This window comes from Vulpes lagopus, chromosome 10 (assembly GCF_018345385.1).
Source record: "Vulpes lagopus strain Blue_001 chromosome 10, ASM1834538v1, whole genome shotgun sequence".
NCBI lineage: Eukaryota > Metazoa > Chordata > Mammalia > Carnivora > Canidae > Vulpes > Vulpes lagopus.
This window is the reverse complement of record NC_054833.1, coordinates 26,954,869-26,974,457: the sequence shown is the minus strand read 5'-3', so window position 1 is coordinate 26,974,457 and position 19,589 is coordinate 26,954,869. Positions and strand designations below refer to the sequence as shown.

At 39.8% G+C, this 19,589-nt stretch overlaps 1 protein-coding gene across 2 annotated transcripts in view; it reads left to right on the top strand.

Annotated features, from left to right (window-relative positions):
* The window catches only part of GLB1L3 (galactosidase beta 1 like 3), a 42,662-nt gene extending 24,194 nt beyond the window's left edge, over nt 1-18,468 (top strand). For both annotated transcript variants that reach the window (XM_041771903.1, XM_041771902.1), the window contains 11 exons: nt 5,274-5,358; nt 6,904-7,041; nt 7,629-7,709; nt 8,383-8,489; nt 9,328-9,468; nt 9,807-9,878; nt 10,420-10,498; nt 10,879-10,966; nt 11,275-11,386; nt 17,867-17,983; nt 18,126-18,468. In XM_041771903.1, coding sequence (XP_041627837.1) covers nt 5,274-5,358; nt 6,904-7,041; nt 7,629-7,709; nt 8,383-8,489; nt 9,328-9,468; nt 9,807-9,878; nt 10,420-10,498; nt 10,879-10,966; nt 11,275-11,386; nt 17,867-17,983; nt 18,126-18,191 — 1,086 coding nt within the window. In that variant the 3' untranslated portion in view covers nt 18,192-18,468. The remainder of the gene's footprint in view (nt 1-5,273; nt 5,359-6,903; nt 7,042-7,628; nt 7,710-8,382; nt 8,490-9,327; nt 9,469-9,806; nt 9,879-10,419; nt 10,499-10,878; nt 10,967-11,274; nt 11,387-17,866; nt 17,984-18,125) is intronic.
* Nucleotides 18,469-19,589: the final 1,121 nt, after the last annotated feature.

The following is a 19,589-nucleotide window of genomic DNA, read 5'->3' as shown; positions in this document are numbered from 1 at the left end:
TTATTTTGTTTATCTTTTCAAAAAATCTGCTCTTAGTTTCATTGATCTTTTCTATTGTATTTTTAGTCTCTCATGTATTTCTACTCTGACCTTTATTATTTCCTTTCTTCTATTAACTTTGGTCTTTGTTCTTTTTTTTAGTTCCTTGAGGTGTAAAGTTAGGTTATTTGAGATCTTTCTTGTTTTTTAATGTAGGCATTTATCACATGAACTTACTTTTTTAGAACAGCTTTTGCTGCATCCCTTACGTTTGGTATGTCGTACTATTTTCATTTGTTTCAAGATTCCTTAATTTTCTTTTAGATTTCTTTTTTGACCCATTGATTGTTCAGTAGCATGTTTAATCTTTGAATCTTCCAGTTGTCTTCCTGTAGTTTATTTCTAGTTTTATACTATTATAGTTGAAAAAGAGCTTGATGTGATTTCAATCTTCTTAATTTATTAAGACTTATTTTATGCCCTGATCTATCCTGAGAATGTTCCACTTACACTTGAGAAGGATGCATATTCTATTGCTCTTGGATGGAATGTTTTGTATATGGATACTCAGAGAACCAAAAGAACTCTTGGGCATTAAAATCTAATATTTATTTATTTTTAAAAGATTATATTATTTATTTGAAAGAGAATGAGCATGAGTGGGCAGAGAGAGTGGAAGAAGCAGATTTCTGCTCCATCCCAGGACCTTGGGATCATGACCTGAGCCAAAGGCAGACTCAACTAACTGAGCCACCCAAGTGTCCCTAAAATCTAAAATTTAAATTAGAAGTTAAATATGAGTTGGAGGTAAAGTTGAAGAAATTTCCTAGAAATAGTACTAGTCAACAGGATATAAAATATGAGACAACATAAATGTTTCATAAGATCAATTTAGGAGGCCCAACCCCTAACTACTAGAAGTTATGAAAAGAGGACAAAGAACACAGAGAAAAGGAAATTACAAATAACTAATGTAAGAAAACTTCCTTTAGCTGAAGAGTATGTATCTCTAGATTGAAAAATGCCCCTCAAGTGTTCAACACAATAAATGATTTAAAAAAAGACCCGCATTGTAAAATTAACATTTGTCAGAGAGAAAAACCATAGGCTTACTACATACCGATCAACGAGAATAAGATAAGAATCAGGATTTTAAAGTATTGACATTGGATGATACAAAGCAATGAAATATACTTTTAGAATTCTAAGGATAAATGAATTTCACCTCGAATTTTATACTCAGTGTAACTATGAAGGAAGTGTATTGCAAAATAAAGATATTTTCAGAGATGCCTGTGTGGCTCAGTGGTTGAGCATCTGCCTTTGCCTCTGAAATTGCTGGATTGAGTCCCACATCGGGCTCCTTAATGGAAGCCTGCTTCTCCTCCCTCTGCCTGTGTCTCTGCCTCTCTCTATGTCTCTCATGAATAAATAAATAAAATCTTTTAAAAAAAGATCTTTTCAGATATTTAAGGGCTCAGGTTACCTGTTTTCTATTCACCCTTTTTATGGAAATGTTTGAAGGATGGAGAAATAAGGGATTAAACCAAGACAGAAGAACACACAGGATCCAGAAAACATCATCTTCAACTCCAGGGATCAGCGAAGAAAAGGCCTTGAAGGACAGGTCTTTGGGCTTACAGTGTGACCGTTTTTGGTCATGGCAAGAGGCTGGAGGCCAGCAGGAGTAAAACTGAGAATGCATACTATGAATGTCTGGCATATTTCCCAAGAGGGGCCCACCGTAATTTTCTTTGGTAATTTATAGGGACAGCAACTGTCAGTCCTGCTGTGGTGAAGATATCAGCTTTTTAAAAAAGAACCTGCATTATTCAGCAGCATTGAAAAGTTTAGGCTGGAAGTGGAATGCAGGTATCAGACTAAAAGCCTATAGCATTGGACAGTTTAGGTCGCCCGTAATACGAATGTTCAAAGAGATGCCTGTGCTTTTATGCAAGAGTCATTCAGAAGTTTTGAGAATTGGAATAGCTTTGGTTATATCCTCCAGGTCTAGGTGATAAGTCGTTTACATTCCAGATGCAGTATGGTGTAAATGGTTAAGAGTGTGGAGTCTGGAGCTAGTCTAGCTGAGTTCAAGTCCAGGTCGTAGCACTTCCTAGCTGAGTGAACGTGGATGGGTTATCTAACCTCATTTTCTTTATTTGTAAAATAAAGACTCCTAATATCTACCTTATAGTTTGTTACGCAGAACAAAGTAAGTCAAGTACTTTGAATAGTAGTCATCAGAATTACATGGATCCTTCAACCCAGATGAGGTAGGCTAAAATTTAAATAAAGATAGGGAGAGAAGGAATGAAATATTTATTAGGTAATATAACTTAGTAGCTGATAGTTTGGCTTAGACCTGGATTTGAGGTATAGCTCTACCCTTAACCAGCAATGTGACCACTGAAATTCTGTTTGTTTTTTTTTTCAGATTTTTATTTAAATTCTAGTTAGTTGGGCAGCCCCAGTGGCTCAGCGGTTTAGCATCACCTTCAGCCTGGGGCATGATCCTGGGGTCCCGGGATCAAGTCCCACATCAGGCTCCTGCATGGAGCCTGCTTCTCCCTCTGCCTGTGTTTCTGCCTCTCTCTCTCTCTCTGTCTCTCATGAATAAATAAATGAAATCTTTTAAAAAAATTCTAGTTAGTTAAGATATAATGTTATCTTGGTTTCAAGAGTAGAATTTAGTGACTCATCACTTACATATAATACCCAGAGCTCATCATAACAAGTGCCCTCCTTGATACCCATCACCTGTTTTAGCCTACCCCCACCCACTTCCCTCCATCAACCCACATTTTGTTCTTTAAGAGTCTGATGATTTGCTTCCCTGCCTCTTTCCCCTCCCATATGGTCATCTGTTTTGTTTTTCAAATCCCATGTATGACTGAAATCATATGGTATTTGTCTTTTTCTGACTTATTTCGCTTAACATAACAAACTCTAGCTCCATCCACATTGTTGCAAATAGCAAGATTTCATTATTTTTGATGGCTGAGTAATATTCCTGTGTGTGTGTGTGTGTATTTACACACCACATCTTTATCCATTCATCAGTTGATGGACATTTGGGTTTCCATAATTTGGCTATTGTTGATCATTCTGCTATAAACATCATGGTGCACATATCCCTTGGAATATTTACTTTTGTATCCTTTGGATGAATACCTAGTAATGCAATTGTTGGATCATAGGGTAATTCTATTTTTATCTTTTGAGGAACTTCTGCGCTTTTCCAGAGTGGCTGCTCCAGTTTGCATTCCCATCAACAGTATAAGACGGTTTAGCTTTCTCCACATCCTCACTAACATCTGTTGTTTCCTGACTTGTTAATTTTAGCCATTCTGGTAGATGTGAGGGGGGATCTCATTGTAGTTTTGATTTGCATTTCTCTGATGATGAGTGATGCTGAACATCTTTTTTTTTATATATTTTATTTATATATTCATGAGAGACACAGAGACACAAGGCAGAGGGAGAAGCAGGTTCCATGCCGGAAGCCCGATGTGGGACTCGATCCCAGGACTCTCGGATCACGCCCTGGGCTGAAGGCAGGCGCTAAACCGCTGAGCCACACAGGGATCCCCTGAACATCTTTTCATGTGTCTGTTGGCCATCTGGATGTCTTCTTTGGAAAAATATCTATTTTTGTCTTCTCCCCATTTCTTAAGTGGATTATTTGGTTTTTGGGTGTTGAGTTTGGTAAATTCTTTATGTATTTTGGATACTAAACCTTTATCAGATAATTGCAAATATCCTCTTCCAGGCTGTAGACTGCATTTTAGTTTTGTTGGTTGTTTCCTTTGCTGTATAGAAGCTTTTTATCTTGATGAAGTGCCAATAGTTCATTTTTGCTTTTGTTTCCCTTGCCTCTGGCAATGTGTCTAGTAAGAAGTTATAGCAGCGGAGGTCAAAGAGGTTGTTGCCTGTGTTCTCCTCTAGGATTTTGATTTCCTATCTCACATCTAGGTGTTTCTCCATGTTGAATTAATTTTTGTGTATGGTGTAAGAAAGTGGTCCAGTTTATTCTTCTGCTTGTGGCTGTCCAGTTTTCCCAACACCACCTGATGAAGAGACTGTCCTTTTTCCGTTGGATATTCTTTCTTGCTTTGTCAAAGATTATTAGTAGGTCCATTCTGGGTCTCTTCTTTTCTTCCATTGATCTATGTGTCTGTTTTTGTGCCATATCATACTGTCTTGATGATTATAGGTTTATAATAGAGCTTGAAATCTGGAATTATGATGCCTCCCATCTTAATTTTCTTTTTTAGGATTGTTTTTGGCTGTTTGGGGTCTTTTGTGGTTCTATACAAGTTTTAGGATTGTTTTTTCTAGCTCTGTGAAAAATGCTGGTGGTATTTTGATAGGGATTGCATTGAATATGTAGATTACTTTGGGTAGTATGGAGATTTTAACAATGTTTGTTCTTCTACTCCATGAGCATGGAATGTTTTTCCATTTCTTTTTCCTCTTCAATTTCTTTCATAGGTATTCTATAGTTTTGACATACAGATCTCTTACTTCTTTGTTTAGGTTTATCCCTGGGTGTCTTATGATTTTTGGTGCAATTATAAATTAGACCGATTCTTTAATATTTCTTCCAGCTGCTTCATTATTGGTATATAGAAATGCAACAGCTTTCTGTATGTTGATTTTACACCCTGTGACTTTGCTGAATTCATATATTAGTTCTAGCAATTTTTTGGTGGAGTCTTTTGGATTTTCTACATAGAGTATCATGTCTGCAAATAATGAAAGTATGGCTTCTTCCTTGCCAATCTGACTGACTTTTGTTTATTTTTGTTGTGTGATTCCTGAGGCTAAGACTTCCAGTACTCTATTAAATAGTAATGGTGAGAATGGACATTCCTGTCTTGTTCCTCACCATAGAGGAAAAGCCCTCAGGATGATATTAGCCATGGGCCTTTGGTATATGTGAGCCTCAGTTTCCGTGTCAGGAATTTCAGTCAGGTCCTTGGTCCAAAGCCAGTTCTTTCAAAACCAGCCTCACTTATGACAAAGTTGGAATCATTGGTGATGCTATCCAAGTACAGCAGGAAGGCACATAAAGCATAAGGAATGTGAATGTTTTGGGGGGGTGTGGAGAACCAAAGCTATGGATGATGGCAAAGGTCTAATGGGTGATGGGAAAGGAGGGAGAATAAAATGCTGAATTTTGAAAACGTGAACAGCATGAGTTCCTTAAATTCTCATCAGTTGTGCTTAGTTTTTTTTTATTTTCTTTTTACATTTTCTCAGACTTGGTATTTGATTTGATTTGTTTCTAGAGCAATAAGCCCATTATGGTCATGGAATTCTGGGTCGGCTGGTTTGACACATGGGGAAGTGAACATAAGGTTAAAAATCCTAAGGGTAAGTGTTTTGCAGTGTTTGACCCCAAATAGAGGTGGGCCTGAGTCATGGATCATTCACACATTTCTTTGCTAATTAATTAGCTCACTCAACCATAACTATTCATTCTACACCTGTATGTGCAAGGACTTGGCTAAGCTTGAGAGTGCACTGATGAATAAAAACGACTTGGTTCCTAGAGCTTGTTACTTAGTAGAATTGACAGATAATTAACTAAATCAAGGGTTCCATATCTGACAAGTGCTTTGAAGCAAAGAAGCAGGTGCAGTGATAGAAGAGACAGGGGCAGGCCTGCAGAGGTAAGGCAAGGTGGTCATGGAAAGGGTCTTGAAAGGCAACATCTCTGAAGAAGGGAATGCATTTGCTAAAAGTCTGAATAATCTCTGCTAAATGTGCAGGCCATTGCTATAGCAACGTCAACAAAGTGGTAGTGGTTATCAGGAGGCAACATGCAATGATGGTTGACAGCGTGGATCCTGGTGCTGAAGAGATCAGGATTTCAATCTCAGCTCTGCCCAAGGACTAGCTTTCCTTGTTTGCTAAGCCTGTGTCCTCACCTAAAACAGGAATTATCATGTAACCTGCCTCGTAGGGTTGTTGTAAGGATTAAATGTGATAAACGACTCAGAACAGTGCCTGACAGAGGTTGACTTAATAGAAGTATTTTGCTACTAAAGATATTTTGCCATTGATATTATGAAAACAAGCTCACTTAAAAAACAAAAAAACAAAAAACAAAACCAAGCTTACTTGTACCAGAAATAAACCAATGAAAAATTCCAGGTAACTGAGGAAAGTCTGCTCAAGCTGAAACAAAACAAAACAAAACCCACTACTAACAAACAAGTTTTCTGATCGCCTTCACGTCGGGCACAATGATGGCATGTTTCTTACATATGTTCTCTCATCAACCCAATGAGGTAGTAGGAGTTAGGACTTTCATTTAGCAGATAAAGAAGCAGAGGCTCTAAGAGAAAAATGGGCTCTCCAAGTCAGTGCAAGTAGTAAAGAGCACAGCCAGGGTGGACTCCCACACGTAACTACCTTTTAACTAACTCCCTATGATGCCAGGAGGAGGTTGCTCACACCTGGTAAATCATGGTGATAAGATAAGAGTTCCTGTGGCTAAAGATTGGGACTGTGCTACTGTGGACTACTGCAGTGGTTTTAAACTAGTGTCCAAAGAGATCTTACCGTAGAAGGGAGTAATGAGATTATACTAATTATTTGTACAATTTCAAAAAAATTCAATGAACATTAGATATTTAAGTGACATAAGGGTTCTTAGGCTATTATTTAATAGGTATAACATGGAGCCAAATTACGTCCATGCTCCAGGAAAAACAATTTTTAAACAGGCACTTGGAATTGATAAGACTTGGTTTCCTGGAGGAGTTGTGGCCAATTTCACCTATTTTCTGGTTAGAATCGTAGTGGGGGTTGAAAGAACAGTTAAGTTGATCACAGGTGGGGTTGAGAATAAGATTTCACCAGAGACTTCTGTCTTTTTAATTTTCCCTGTGTTCTTGTCTTCCTCACCTACAGATGTTGAGGAGACTGTGACCAAATTTATTGCATCTGAGATCTCCTTCAATGTATATATGTTCCACGGTGGAACCAACTTCGGTTTCATGAATGGGGCCACAGATTTTGGGATACACCAAGGTGTTGTCACTAGCTATGGCAAGTACTTGCTGGTACGGTTACCCCGCAGCAGAAGTGCTACGGAGCTTTACAGAGGAGGCTCCAAAAGCATGTTCTGAGCATCACTGGATTCTTGACCTACAGTGTGTGCTGAGCTTTCAGGGTATTCCTACCTATTTTTGCTTTCTTCTGTGATGTTCCTAACGCCCCCAGACAGGCTGCCATCGCAGCAGATGGGGCACCTCAGACCTAGAGTCCTGCTTCATTCATCATATATACTGAGCCCTTGACTTGAACTTTCTAAGATACACAATGGTGATTGCTTGATTGACACATCCGGGCAATCCAGGGGAGAAGAGGAGTCCATTAGAAAGTAAGACAGAGGATGAATCCAGTATCTTGGCAGCCTCAGACCCCTAGGAAGGGTTGTGGGGAGTGTTCCCAGGGTGGCATGACCCCCTGCACACATGCACACCCTCAGCCTTGGATGGCCTAGTCAGAGGGGTGGGGAAGATGTGTCTTCCCATTGCCTCTGGTAGCCCTGGCCTGTGTCATGTCAGCAGTGCTGCAACAAGGTCTGTTGTGGACGACTGCCTGGCCGGCAACAATACCCTGGTGTCTTGCAGACTATGATGCTGTGCTCACAGAGGCCGGGGATTACACAGAAAAATATTTCAAGCTTCGAAGACTCTTTGGATCTGTCTCAGGTACTCAGCAGTCATTTCCATTTGAGGGATGGCTCTTCTCATAAAGTGGAAGGATGAGGAAAGGGAAGGTTCCCCTTTGGGCAGAAACTTGGAGCCTTAATGGCAAGGGTAACCTTAAGTTCAAATCTCGGTTTTCCTACTTAAAAGATGAGTGGCTTTGCACGAGTATTTCAAGCCCTTGAGGCCCATTTCTTCACTGAAAGATGAAGACAGTGATCTGCATGTCCCGTAATGACTGGGAAGATTTGCATAAGTTACTATTTGTAGACCTCTTAGTATGAAGGCGTAGTACCCTCACATCCAAGAGCAAAAGCCACCCTATTTAGTTTTATTTATTTAAATAAAGTAAATCATCTACTGTGTGCTAGACGGTGAGCGCTGGCGTTGCCAGAGGGCCCAAGGCAGAGTTCTTGCCCCCGGGAGCCCTGGGTCTGTATGGCCGGCCCTGCTCTGCAGAGGTTTCCATCTGTCAGCTCTCCAGGCCTAGAAACTGGTTCCAACTCCATTATTTCCAGTTTCTCCTTACTCTTGGGGAAGTAAACCCATATGCGAGGATAGGACCCACTTCTGTTGCTGGCTCTGGTGTAAGAGAGTTCATGGGAGGGGTGGGGAGGTAGGGAGAGGGCAGTAGTTCTTTCGGACACTTCTTGCCCCATGGCCTGTTCTCTTTCAGCAATACCTCTGCCGCCTTTACCCGAGCTCACTCCCAAGGCTGAGTATCCTTCTGTGAAGCCCTCTCTCTACTTGCCGCTGTGGGATGTCCTCCAGTACTTAAATGAAGTGAGTACTCCCTGGCGCTGGAATGGGGGGTTGGCTCCTGGGGGCCTGGGGGAGAGGGCTTTTGGCCACAGAGTAGAGATGCCTTCAAAGACTTTTTATTGGGAAATGTAAAAATAAATATTTTAGATTTTGTCCAAATTTAGAACGATTAGGCAAAAACCACAAACTCTTTCTGGATAGACTGTAAGAGGGTTTGAACTTGAAGAATGAGTCGGCGTAGGGGGAGAAGGGGGATGTTAGAGGATCTGGTTTCTCAGCTCAGATGAACCATTGCTCTTGGATGGGACTACTGAAAAGGCGGAGAATCGGGAACCCGTAAAACTGAGTTTCTGACTCTTCTTCACCATCAAAGAGGCCAAATCACTAAACTTTTATGGGTCCATTCTGTCCCTTTCAAATTAGACTATCTGTCTTATTTTGAAGAAGAGATAAAATTGTTCGGAAAAACGTTAACTTGAATTCACATCAGGTTCACACCTGCTATCACTGTTTTAGATAAATATAGTGATTGGCATGTTGTAGATGCTAACTAAACGTTTGCTTTAGTGCATAATTCCTGTTCAACTTCAGTTACGTTAAAATTAGACTTGTTCATTCCATTGATTCCCATGATAACAGCAGTTGTTCTCTCTACCATGTTCCTACCATCTCTGGAGCTTTCTGGAGAGTAGAGATGTGGGGATGATGCACATCATCATACAGCACTGGTTTTAGTATTTCTTATCCAGAGAACTGTTGGGGACCCTTAGGAGGGTCAACAAAAAACGCCAAGGGCCTGAGGAAGAAGGATCCCAACTTCTTGCCACCCTGGCTCCTGTCTCTGCCGTGTCTCTCATAGCCAGTTATGTCTAACACACCAGTCAACATGGAGAACCTCCCTATAAACGGTGGGAACGGCCAGTCCTATGGATTCGTGCTTTATGAGACTTTGATCTGCTCCGGAGGTTCTCTGCGTGCAGACGTTCACGATACAGCACAGGTAGGTGTCCGCAGGCTGACTGTGGAGGTAAGAGAACATTTAGCCTGACTCTGTTATGGGGCGGGGGGCGGGGAGTCACCGGTCAGCTGTACTATTAGGTGGCATTTTTCAAGCACCTGCTATTTGGGAGGCGTTGGGAATATAGAGTCAAACCAGAGAGACTTGCTTTCCGCTTCACCGCAGCTTAAGTCTGTGAAGGCCTCTGTTCCGCTTCCAGCATCTGTGACCGCCAAGGGTGGTCTCTTCTGTCATGGTGACCTGCTCCTCAGTGAGAGCCTCTCGCCTCCTTTCTTCGGGTGGGTGGGCCGATCAGTCTGATGCTGGCTCTTCGTTTGCAGGTGTTTTTGAATGAGGTAAATATAGGACATCTGCACGATCATGCGAAGACGCTGACTGTTCCTACGATGACGGTATGTGATCCAAGAGTCTGGGCGCTACCTTAGACCTCTGACTCTAACGTACGCGTGGACCAGTTCTGAGGTAGACCACCTCCTTTCTCTGCCACTGCCCTTAATTGCTTCCCACTCGGCGTCCCAGCAGCAAGGGCTTAGGTCTGTAAGCGGAACTGCATCTCCCAGGCCCCAGTGCAGCGGAGTGTAGCTCACATGCTTCGGTGTGAATGGGATCTCCCCGTTAGGCCCTGAGTCAGTCATCAGCCCCTGGCTGGGTCCCTGATCAGAGGCCCACAGCGGAGTCTCTCTGCCTTTTCTAAGGCAGACCAGCAAGTGGAAGGGAAGAGTGAGTTGAGAACAGGAGCACAGAGTCCTCATGAGAGAGGAGGACTGCTAGACTCTGGGGCCCCCTTGTCTCCCCTGTGCTTGTCTGTCCATCTGGGACTTGGAGAAAAGAATGAGTTCTAGAGTGAAAGCTCTGTGAGACCATGTGGTCTCTGCGAGCTGGTCTATCCCGAGGAGGAACGCCGAATTCTTTTGCTTGTTTGTTTGTTCTTAGAGATGTCAACTTCTGAGGATCCTGGTAGAGAATCAAGGACGAGTCAATTTTTCATGGAAAATTCAAGACCAACGGAAAGGTGGGAAACAGACTGTAATCCCTCTTTGTGGTTACTTGGATCCTATGGTTGGGGCAATGTGGCATTTGGGAGGAACAAATGAACCCCTTGAGCAGTGAGATACCGAGGTTAAAGCAGAACATTTAGTTTGGGCCCTGGCCTATTGTGGAGCGGGGCCCAGTCCCCCACTGGGAATTTCAGAGAAAGTTCTGATACTAAGTGGGATGCTTTCTTGGCAATATGGAGCCACACGGTAGGAAACTTTGGGTCCTAGCAGGTCAGACCAGCATCTCCCGTCCTGGCTGATTCCTTGTCACAGGCGTCTACAGTCTGCATGATCTTAGGGGACCCTGGAGAGTGTCCAATCCTTGTCCGTACTTTCTCCTACCCCTTCCCTGCAGGACTAACTGGGTCAGTTACCATCAATAACACGCCCCTGCAGGGTTTCGCTATCTATTCTCTGGAGATGACAATGAGCTTCTTTGAAAGGTACGTCCCTTCTTATACCCGGGAGACACTCGGAGGGACGGGGGGCTTGCAGATGGTCAAGCTCTTCACTTTGCAGATGAAGAGCTCATATTCCGAGAACTGAAGTGATTTACCCAGGATTATAGAGTGCTTTGGGGTCAGGACTAGAACTCCAGAACAAATCTCCTGACTCTTGATTTTGATGCTTCTACTCTAATACGTCTTCCTGGATCAGAATCTTAATTCCTGAGTGGGGGAGTCTAGGGTCAGTGTTGGCAGCAGACTGGGGAAGGGTCTTCCTCCTCTTCAAGGCTCTGCTCTTCCTCCAGGCTCCGCTCTGCCACCTGGAGGCCTGTCCCAAAGGTCTGTTTGGGCCCCGCCTTCTACCTCGGTACCTTAAAGGTGGACTCGTCGCCCAAGGACACCTTCTTGAGGCTACGGGTAGGTGAGCTGCCCCCCTCAGTTCTGGTGTCCCAATCACTGCTTCTTTTCAGAAGAGTTTGGAAGCAAACCCATGGTGTTCCTGGCAGGGATACTTCTGATTTTCTCTGTTTTTCTCATCCTCTTTATAACAAGTCTTCCAACATTTCTCAATCTTCCTAATTGATCGTTATTTTAAAAATAGTAAAACACAATGGAAAACCGGAAATAATAAGGTACAGAGAGCAAATGATGGAATTTCTCTTTCCAACCCACTCTGCATTCCGGTTCCTTTCTACTTTTCAGAACTAAACACCGCCCGTGTCATTGGACCAAAGTGGGCCGCTTCTTGGTGCATTGTAGACAGACTACACCAAATGGAGTTCCCTCATTTGTACAAACCAGGAGATTGTGGGGAATAATTTCCAAAGGTCTGTCTCCCTGAAAATGGGAAAGCAGACCTTTTTACTAGGGCTTGGGGTGAATATTCAGAAGGGGATTTTAAAATCGTCGTGAGGCTACAGTCACTTCTGACATTTTCTGGTTCATCTGCACAGGTGTGGCCCTCAAATGTTTTTTTTTTTTTTTTTTTTTTTCTATTCTAGCAATCCGTTAGTTTCTTTCTAAAAGCTAAAATTAACAGTTGGCAAAAGCCTCTGGTTTCGCTCCTACGGGATAACATTGACAGAGGCTTCTACTAGAAATTTCCTGAGGTCAGGGGGTCAGACTGGTGACACCAAGAGTTTGTGGGATTTCATATATAACTTTGCCTAAACATATGCACTAATTACTTTTATCACTAATGGGTTCACTCCCTAAATTATATTTTGCAACTTGCTTTTTCAGAAATACTATACCTGGTATATATAGCTCTGTACGAATGAACACACATAGTGACATAAATGCACAGTGCAATAAATTATCGCCAAGTGAATGCCATGTAATTATTTTGAGATGAAAAAAATAAAATATTGTCAGTATCCCTCCCAATCTGTGTCCCTCCTTGTCCCTAAAAGGGAACCACTATCTTGGCTTCTAACGCTCCAAGTCAGTGCTTCCTCTTTTGACTACATGTAAATTGAATTGCATAGCGTGCCTTCTTTTTCCATGGGGTTTCTTTTGTTGCTAAGATTCAACCATTAAGTGAGGCTGTGATTTATTCATTTTCACTATTGTATGGGGTCCCACTTTATAAAATACCATACTATATTTAAACAGCCTACTGTTGATAGGTATTTGTATTATTTCCAGTGTTTGGCTATTATAGATATTAAGACTTCTTTTGTGTTTATGTTTGTGACTGAGACATCTTGGTCCTGTTTTGGTCCTAAGTTTTAGGACCCCCATAAACGATTTGGGAAGTAGCCTGTGTAAGCCTGGTATTACTTCTTACATGTTTGGTAGATTTCTGGAGCTGTGTAGGGCTGACATTTTCACTGTGGGAAAATTGGTAGGTGTGGATTAAATTTCTTCAAGATTAAAGTACTTGTCAGATTTTGTTTCTTTAAAAGTTAGTTTTCATAAAATTTACTTTTCTGGGAGATTTTCCCATTTCCTCTGAATTTTCAATGTTTTATGTTTAAATTGTTTATTTTTAATGTCTAGATCATCTGTGATAACGTCTCTTTTTTTCCTGATACGTTTTGTACATTTCCAGTGTATGAATCTTTCAAACAATCAATGGTTGGCTGTAATTTTTAGCATATTTTATAGTTATCTTCTGTTTCATTTCTCCCATTTTCTTTATTATTATTATTATCATTTTTATTTTGTTCTTTTGTGAAATCCTGCACTATCTTTGCAAATTGTTAATAGATCTGGAACTATTTTAAAATATGAAATATATTAGACATTTTAGTATTTTTCTAACACATTATTTTAATTGTTCAACTTTTTAAAAAAGATTTTATTTATGTATTTGAGAGACAGAGAAATTAAACACAAGTGAGGTGGAGGGGTAGAGGAGAGAGACAAGCGGACTCTCTGTGGATCAGGGAGCCCGATGTGGGGCTCCATCCCAGGATCCCAAGATCATGACCTGGGCGAAAGGCAGATACTTAACCGACTGAGCCACCCAGGTGCCCCACAACTCTTAAATACTAATAATTTCCTCTATCACCTAGTCCTATTATTTTGCATTCTAAAATTTTTTATTCAAGTATAATTAATATCCAGTATTATATTAGTTTTAGGTATACAATATAGTGATTCAGCAATTGTATCCATTTCTCAGTGCTCATTAAGATAAGAGTACTCGGTAAAAAAAAAAAAAAAAAAAAAAGATAAGAGTACTCGGAATCTCCTTTATCTATTTCACCCATCCCTCCACCCAACTCCCCTCTGGCAACCACTAGCTTCTTCTCTGTATGTAAGAGTCTGTTTTTTCACTTGTCTCTTTTTTTAATTGTTGATTTGTTTCTTAAATTCCACAAAGACTGAAATTGTATAGTATTTGTCTTTCTGTCTGACTTATTTCACTTAGCAATATACCCTCTAGTTCCATCCATATTGCTGCAAATGGCAAGATTTCATTCTTTTCTTTGTGGCTGAGTAATATTCTATGTATTATATATAATCTTTATCCATTTACTTCTCCATGGACACTTGGGTTTCTTCCATATTGGCTAATGAAAATATTACTGTAATAAATATAGAGGTGCATATATCTTTTTGAATTGTTTTTGTTTTCTTTTGAGTAAATACCTAGTAGTGGAATTACTGGATCATGTGGTAATCCTATTTTAAATTTTTTGAGGAACTTCCATACTGTTTTCCACAGTGGCTGTGCCAGTTTGCATTCCCACCAACAGTGCAGATACCTTTTGATCCACATCCTTGCCCACACTTGCTATTTCTTGTTTATTTATTTATTCTTTTGATACTAGCCATTCTGAAGGTATACCGTGTTTTGTCTATCTACTTTTAACCTTAGAAGTTATGTTCTTTCTTTTTATAATTTCTTGAGATGAGTGCTTATGTAGCTTGTAGGCTTTATTCTTCTTTAACATATGAGTTAAGGCAATTTTTTGTTCAAGTATGAATTTGGTTGTATCCCATAAGTTTAAAACATTTATTGAGGTGAAATTTACATTAACATAAAATTAATCATTTTAAAGTGAACAATCCAGAGGCATTAGGGACATTTACAATGAATGCAACTATTCCTTCTATGTAGATCCAAAACACTTTTAGGACTCTTACAGGAAACCCTGTACCCATTAAGCACTTACTTCCCCAATTTCCCTTCCCCTCCGCTCCTGACAAACAATTTTCTCCCTGTGTTTATGGAATTTCCTACTCTGGATATATATTCCATAAGTCTTTATATGTTTTATTTTCATCACCGATCAGCTCAAATATGTTCTAACTTTCTGCATGATTTTTGCTTTGGCCTCTGCATTATTTAGAAGTGTACATGTTTAATTTTCAAATTTTGGGATACTTTATAGTAATCTTTTTGTTATCAATTTCTTGTTTAGTTGCACTGTGGTCTGAGAACTTTAAAATATTGGGCAGCCTGTGTGGCCCAGCAGTTTAATGCTGCCTTCGGCCCAGGGCCTGATCCTGGAGACCCGGGATCAGGTCCCACGTCGAGCTTCTTGCATGGGGCCTGCTTCTCCCTTTGCCTGTGTCTCTGCCTCTCTCTCTCTCTCTCTCTCTCATTAATGGATAAATAAAATCTTAAAAAAAATAAAATACAACATTGCTTAGTCCAACATAAGGTCAAAGTTATAAAGATTATTATGTATACTTGAAAGAATAGGTATGTTCTGCATGTAGCAGATCAATATTCTATATATGTCAATTAGTTACACTTCGTTAATCACCTTATTTTAAATGTTTTATGTCTTTACTGATTCCTGTTTGCTTTATCTATTAGCTGTTGAAACATTTGAAAATTTTCCATTATCGTGAATTTTATTTCTCCTGTTATTTTGTCAATTTTGCTTATATATTCGGAATCTATACTTTTAGCTTCTCTATATGTCATTATCACTCAGAGTTGATTAAGAAAATTATCATCAGGAGATGTTTCTATCTGTCATAGTGCTTCTTAATGTCAAATTTTTCTGATATTAATAGAGCTATAGCAAATTCTTTTTGCTTAAGGTTTATCTATTTTATTTTTTCTGTTATTCTTTTATTTTTTTAATTCCTTTATATTTTAGATGGTTTTCTTATAAACATCAATGCTTTATTTATTTATGTATTTATTTTTAAGATTTTATTTATTTATTCATAGAGACAGAGAGAGAGAGAGGCAGAGACACAGGCAGAGAGAGAAGCAGGCATCATACAGAGGGAGCCCATCATGCAGGGAGCCCAATGTGGGACTCAATCCAGGGTCTCCAGGATCACGCCCTGGGCTGCAGGCGGCGCTAAACCACTGCGCCACCGGGGCTGCCCTCAATGCTCTATTTAATATGCATTCCAGCAATCTTTATTTTTTTAAATTTTTTAAAATTTATTTATGTTAGTCACATACAGAGAGAGAGACAGAGACAGAGACACAGGCAGAGGGAGAAGCCGGCTCCATGCACCGGGAGCCCGACGTGGGATTCGATCCTGGGTCTCCAGGATCACGCCCCGGGCCAAAGGCAGGCGCCAAACCGCTGCGCCACCCAGGGATCCCTCTTTATTTTTTTAATTGGAGCATTTCAGAGGTTCCAATTTTATATGTTAGAATCATTTTGTTATATCTCTTTTTGTGTCTTCCTGTCTTGTGTGTTTCTCATTCTTCTTTCCATGGAGCTTAATTTTGAAAACTTTATTTCCTATTATTCAGTTTATTAATCCTATTTAATCCTATTAAATTAATCCTATTATTTCCTATTAGTCAGTTTATATTTAGCTATATTCTCTAGTTAGCTATATCTAATCTGCTACTCAAAACATCTGTTAAATTCTTAATTTTAATTATTACATTTTTTCGGGCAGCCTGGGTGGCTCAGGAGTTTAGTGCTGCCTTCAGCCCAGGGTGTGATCCTGGAGACCCGGGATCGAGTCCCACATTGGGCTCCCTGCATGGATCTGCTCCCTCTGCCTATGTCTCTGCCTCTGTTACTCTCTGTCTCTCCCAATAAATAAATAAAATCTTTTAAAAAACTACTATGTTTTTTCATTTTAGAATTTTCATTCTATAACTTTAACCTTATTAATAATTTCCATTTCTCTGTCAAAATTCTAGCTCTTGTCTTTGATACCTATTAAATACTAATTTAATAGGCATAATTCTTTTAAAGCCTGGGACTTATAAATTCATTATCTGCATCACCTGTGCATCTATTTTTATTGTCTATTGTTCCTTGTACTTTTTTTTATTATATTGTTTTCCCCATCCCCATCTGCTTGATTTTTTTGAGTTCCAGAAATTATATATAAAAAATGCTAGAGATAATTTTTTAAAAATATTTTTATTTATTTATTCATGAGAGAGAGAGAGAGAGAGAGAGAGAGGCAGAGACACAGAGGAGAAGCAGGCTCCATCCAGGAAGCCCGATGTGGGACTCAATCCCGGGACCCCAGGATCATACCCTGGTCTGAAAGCAGGCGCCAAACCGCTGAGCCACCCAGGGATCGCCCTTTTTTAAAAAAATATTTTGTTTATTTATTCATGAGAGACACAAAGAGAGACAGAGAGAGGCAGAGACACAGGCTCCACACAGGGAGCCCGATGCGGGACTCGATCCCAGGTCTCCAAGACCAGGCCCTGGGCTGAAGCAGGTGCCAAACCGCTGGGCCACCCAGGGATCCCCGCTAGAGATAACTTAAAGCCTAAGATGATGTCAGAGAATGTACATCAACCTCTGGAGTGGCTTAGGTACACTAGTAATCCTCTTACTATAATTATGAGGATGGAAATTATTTGATTCAGGCTTCATCCAATGGCGGAGCTGTTTCTAGTTTACTCTTCTCTTTGGGTATAGGCCCTCAGGATCACAGCCCAGGGTGTAAATTATTTAATAAGTTTCCTTGGTATCCAATTTGTGTTCCCTAAACTTGTGAGGCTATAAAAGGTTCTGCTAAGCTTCTCAGCCACCTCTTCCTGAATAAGCAGATGCCTCTAGGGGAAAAACTGTCTCAATGTCTTCTTACCTCTCAGTTTTCTTTGCCTAGATCTTGGTCCTATCTATCACTCATCATTGTATTGTGAGCAGAGTTTTAAAAATGTGTAACTTTTATAACTGTTCTTAGCATTAGCATTCATCTTTATTACATGGTACTTCTCTCTGGAAGTAGAACAACTGCTTTTTAAAAAGCCACAGCATTACATATCATGGGGCAGGAACAACAGTAGCATTAGCATTAAAGGTTTGGTTCATGTTTTTCTCTGTCATCCCTAGACCAGCTTGGCTGAGTTTCTAGAACATATCCCGTCCTAAACTCTGCTGCTTTCAGTGCCACAAAGCATTGAGTCTTACAGTCACTCCCCAAAGTGCCTTAGATTAGACATCGCCAGTGTGAGTCTGTTACTATATCTCAAGACTTCATTGCTTCCAGACCTGGAATTCTGGATTTGCGTTTATCAATGGACATAACCTTGGGCGGTATTCAATTATGGGACCTCAGGGAACACTTTACCTTCCTGGTGCTTGGCTTCATCCAGAAGACAATGAGGTAAGTCACCCCTACCCCTGCTTTCATGTTTCATAAACATTGAGATCTGCCTTCATCCCCAGAATGCAACCTAGTGTCCTTCTCATCCTGTCCTGAGTAGGCTTACCCTCCTTCTTACTGTCAACTTTTCTTTTCTCCTTAGATCATCCTGTTTGAGAAAAGGAAGTGTGGTTCATACATCCAAACTACAGATGAACCCGTACTGTGAGACTGTGTCATAACACATTCCTTGGATTGTTAGAGTTCATCTACAAGCATTTTTTTTTAAGTAGGCAGATTTATGTCGAGAATATCAGTGTTGCCTACAATAACATAAATGTAAAAATAACCTAAAAAATCAACGAAGAAATTGTTATGAATATTATAGTATATCTAATATGATGCCTATTTTTAGGTTTTAAAAAGTCTTCAAAAGCTTTAATGGCTGATTTACCTAGTTAAGTGCCTAATCTTTAGCATATCTGTATTCTCTAATCAAATGTGCCTTTAGGGAGATATGAATAAAATAATAACAAATTTTATATCTGACTCTTCATACTCAGTTGGGAGGAAGAAAAGAGTCTCTGGCTTAAGAGAGAATAAGAATTACTGCTCTCTGTATGCCAGAGAATATACTGTAGATGTTGATTGGCAAATTTCTGGGATGTGTGTGTGTGTGTGTGTGTGTGTGTAGGACGGATTTATACCTCTTCTTCTGTTATTATACCTTAGCTCCATACCTATGTCATTTTTTGTGAATACAAATATGAATGCAACAATACTATCCAGATGTAATGTTTTCTGGGAGCTTAGAGAGAAGTGCTTACAGCTTAGAACTCTTTACCCAGCAACATTGTCCTTCAAGAAAAAAACCAAAGCAAGTAAAAAAAAAAAAAAAAAAAAAAAAGAAAAAAACCAAAGCAAAACAAAATATAGAACTTGCAGACAAACATGTGCAAAAAGATTTTATATCATCAGAAGATCCATGTGCTAAAGGGAATTCTGAGGTAGCCTTTCTTAACTGGGGTTCCATAAGACAACACCTTACTGAAAATGTTTTTAGTGATTAGTTTCTTACTGAATATTACAGATGCATATTAAGAAAATTAATTCATTCAGACCATGGATGCCTTAGGGCATTACAGTTTAAGTCTCTCAGGGAACCTCAGAGGAGAAAATATATGCTAAAGAACAAACTGTCAGCAGAAAGAAAATGACCTGTGTGAAGGTCTGAGATTCAAGAAAAAATGTGAAACAAAGGAAGGATGCCGACAAATATGCAAATACATGTGAACAAACATTAATTCAATTAAAAAAATGTGCTATAGCCTAATTTGAGGACAAAATATGTATAATATTCTAAGACTAGGAGAAAATATCTATGGTGAAAGGGCTTGATAGCAAAGGGTGGAGCATCTAAGGTTTCTCAGATATAAACTTTAGACTTTGTTGAATATGCATGTTCATAAATTTAGCCTAACTGCTTAATGTATATAATGCTTCTAACAAACAAAACAAAACCCTAAAGAGGACAAATAGAATGAGAAAAAAAGCAACTAAAAATGTAACCGATAAAAAGTAAAAGTGAGTAGACAATAAAATAAAAAATAAGTACAAGTAGAAAGCA